This window comes from Chinchilla lanigera, unplaced genomic scaffold (assembly GCF_000276665.1).
Source record: "Chinchilla lanigera isolate Chin_1 unplaced genomic scaffold, ChiLan1.0 scaffold00031, whole genome shotgun sequence".
NCBI classification, from domain to species: Eukaryota; Metazoa; Chordata; class Mammalia; order Rodentia; family Chinchillidae; genus Chinchilla; species Chinchilla lanigera.
Genome location: NW_004955432.1, coordinates 4,600,155 through 4,603,037, shown reverse-complemented (window position 1 = coordinate 4,603,037; position 2,883 = coordinate 4,600,155). Strand labels below are relative to the sequence as shown.

General features: G+C 35.7%; 1 protein-coding gene across 1 annotated transcript in view; it reads right to left on the bottom strand.

The window, feature by feature from the left end:
- Positions 1-2,877, bottom strand: part of LOC102024496 (zinc finger protein 709-like) — a 5,824-nt gene extending 2,947 nt beyond the window's left edge. Inside the window, exons 1-2 of the mRNA XM_013515925.1 lie at positions 2,861-2,877; positions 44-1,125 (exon numbers count right to left, since the gene is read on the bottom strand). Coding sequence (XP_013371379.1) covers positions 44-1,112 — 1,069 coding nt within the window. The 5' untranslated portion in view covers positions 1,113-1,125; positions 2,861-2,877. The remainder of the gene's footprint in view (positions 1-43; positions 1,126-2,860) is intronic.
- Positions 2,878-2,883: the final 6 nt, after the last annotated feature.

Below are 2,883 nucleotides of genomic sequence, written 5' to 3'. Positions count from 1 at the left end.
CCAGTGTGAGTTCGTTCATGTCTTTGACAATGACTGTGTGTACCAAAAGCTTTCCCACATTGCTTACATACATAGGGTTTCTCACCAGTGTGAGTCCTTTCATGTGCTCGAAAACAGTTGTGTATCCTGAAAGCTTTCCCACATTGCTTACATACATATGGTTTTTGCCCAGTGTGAATTCTTTTATGTATTTGACAACTACCATGTGCACTGAAAGCTTTTCCACAATGATCACATACATAGGGTTTCTCCCCAGTGTGAGTTCGTTCATGTATTTGACAATGAGTGTGTGTTCTAAAAGTTTTACCACATTGTTTACATGGATATGGTCTCTCATCAGTGTGAGTTTGTTCATGTCTTTGACAAACACTATGTGTGCTGAAAGCTTTTCCACATTGCTTACATAAAAAGGGTTTATCCCCAGTGTGAGCCCTTTCATGTATTTGACAATAACTGTGTGTGCTGAAAGCTTTCCCACAGTGCTTACATATATAAGGTTTCTCCCTGTTGTGAGTTCTCTCATGATTGCCAAATGAAGTCTTATTAGTGAAGGATTTCCCACAGTGTTTACATACATAAGGTTTTTCTCCAGTATTAACTCTTTCATGTGTCTGAATATCATGTTGAGAGTTAAAACCCTTTCCACATTGTATAGCAATGTAAGTATTCACCCTACTATGATTTCTTTCACAAATTTGACCATAGCTTGCTGTACTGAGGGCTTTTACATCTTCTACAGATACAAAGGTATTCTTTTCAATGTTAGTTCCTTCAGTGCAACCACAGTAGAATTTTCCACATTGCTTACATTGATATGGTTTCTCTCCTGGCTTCGTCTTTGTATGCTTCTGAAAGGACTGGATGTCAGTGCAAATTTTTCCATATTTGTTATAGTTAGATAGTTTTTCTTCAAATCCCTGATACTCATATGATTTGAGTTCAGTGGTTGCTAACATGGGCACAGTCAGTGAAGAATGACCAATCTGGAGATTTCTAAAGGCACGGCTTTCACTTGCATCTGTACTAAATGGTTTCATGTTCATCCAATTATCTGGAGTCAGAAAAACCACTTCTTCATGTTGGTACCATACTTTGTATTCACAGCATTTCATCACCTCTTCACTTCTGTGAAAGAATAAAACAACACAGCAACCAATAACCACATATAAAAGTATCTTTTCAATGGTGATGTATCAATAGAATGCATTTGATGCTCTCTAAGAATATTTGATCATGTGCATATTGTATGCTCTAGATGATCACTTGGAAAGAGCTTTTACCAAAGCATTGGTGTTTACTTGGGTTTTTACAATTGACATAGCAATGATACACAGTACTTTCATTTTTAGGAATTAGCTAATATGTATTCTATATGCTGATAATTTGTGGTAATTATTTCTGACACCTTTTCTTCCATGACTACCAGATTGCTCTTCCACTGAGTCTCTTTACTCAATCTTAAATATCTGCCTCCCTCTATTATACCGTCTCTCCTTTATTTTCTTACTTAAGTCATATTTTGGATTTCTCATACTAAAAACATGTTACTGAAATTTTTGTGTCTGAAATATTTAACTTAATATTATGGGTTCTAAACATATCCAGTTGGTAATTGACTTTATTTCATTCTTCTTTATGGCTGAATACTATTCTGATATGTATAGGCACCACATTTTTTTCAGTGCTGGAGATTTAACTCAGAGTTTTAGCACTGATGTATATACCCAGCCTTATTTTGGGGTGGGGGGTACCAGGAAGCAAACTCAGGATCTCATGTTTGCCAGGCAGGTGCTCTTCCAATGAGCTATATCCGAGGTCCCTGTTTTTTAGTTTATTTTTTTTGTTTGTTTGTTTGTTTTTGTTTTTTTCCGGTACCGGGAACCGAACTCACGACCTTGTGCTTGCCAGGCAGGCACTTTGCCACTGAGCTAAATCCCCAGCCCCCCTGTTTTTTAGTTTAAAACAATCTTATTCATCAGTTAGTTGGCAGGCTTAGCATGAATATATGATCATCCTCCTTCTACTTCCCAGAGTCCTAGAATTCCAAGCAGGCACCATCATGGCCAGGCTATCCCATATTTCCTCAGTAACTCATCTGTTTGCAAACAGATGTATGGGCTGTTTGCAAACTAGCTTTTGTCAGTTGTGTTGCTACCTGCAAGGAGCATGTATGCATCACTGTTAGATAATTAGTTTCAATTTGGGGGAAATATACCGAGGAAAAGCATGGATGGATAAACTGGAGTTTCTATTTTTACTTTTTTGAGGACTATCTACACACATTTCCATAGATGTTATATTTCAAGAACATTCTCAGCAACAGTACTGGAAGATGGCTGCTAATATTTTGGAACAAGAATACACTGAATGTTCTGGAGGATTGCTTTAAAGCATATTAACAACACTGGCACTCATTTGGATATCAAATACTTCCACATGGTATGCAAATTTGCAAATACGGAATGTGTATACAACATTTAAATACATATCACATTTCTTACATAAGATGTTTGATATGAAAGGAGTCTTCAGAAAATAATATATAGGTTTGAACAGTCTGAAATTGGTTCTTATTCTAAATACAAACTCTACTTTATATACTCCTATAATAAATGCCTAAAGGAATTTCATTCAATACTTTTATAAACTTGCACATGAAAAATAATTTATTCTCATACATTAAATAATATCACCTGTGGCATGACATAGCAACTGCCTGCATTATAGATACTGGAACATTTCAAATATCTAATTGTTAGAACATTGATACTGAAGAAATTTAAAAATGGCCCTCATTTATATAGATTTATTGGTTTCAATATTTCTGACTCTTGAGGAATATTGTGTGAGAATAAATTACCTTAGATTTTCCCTGCAATTTTT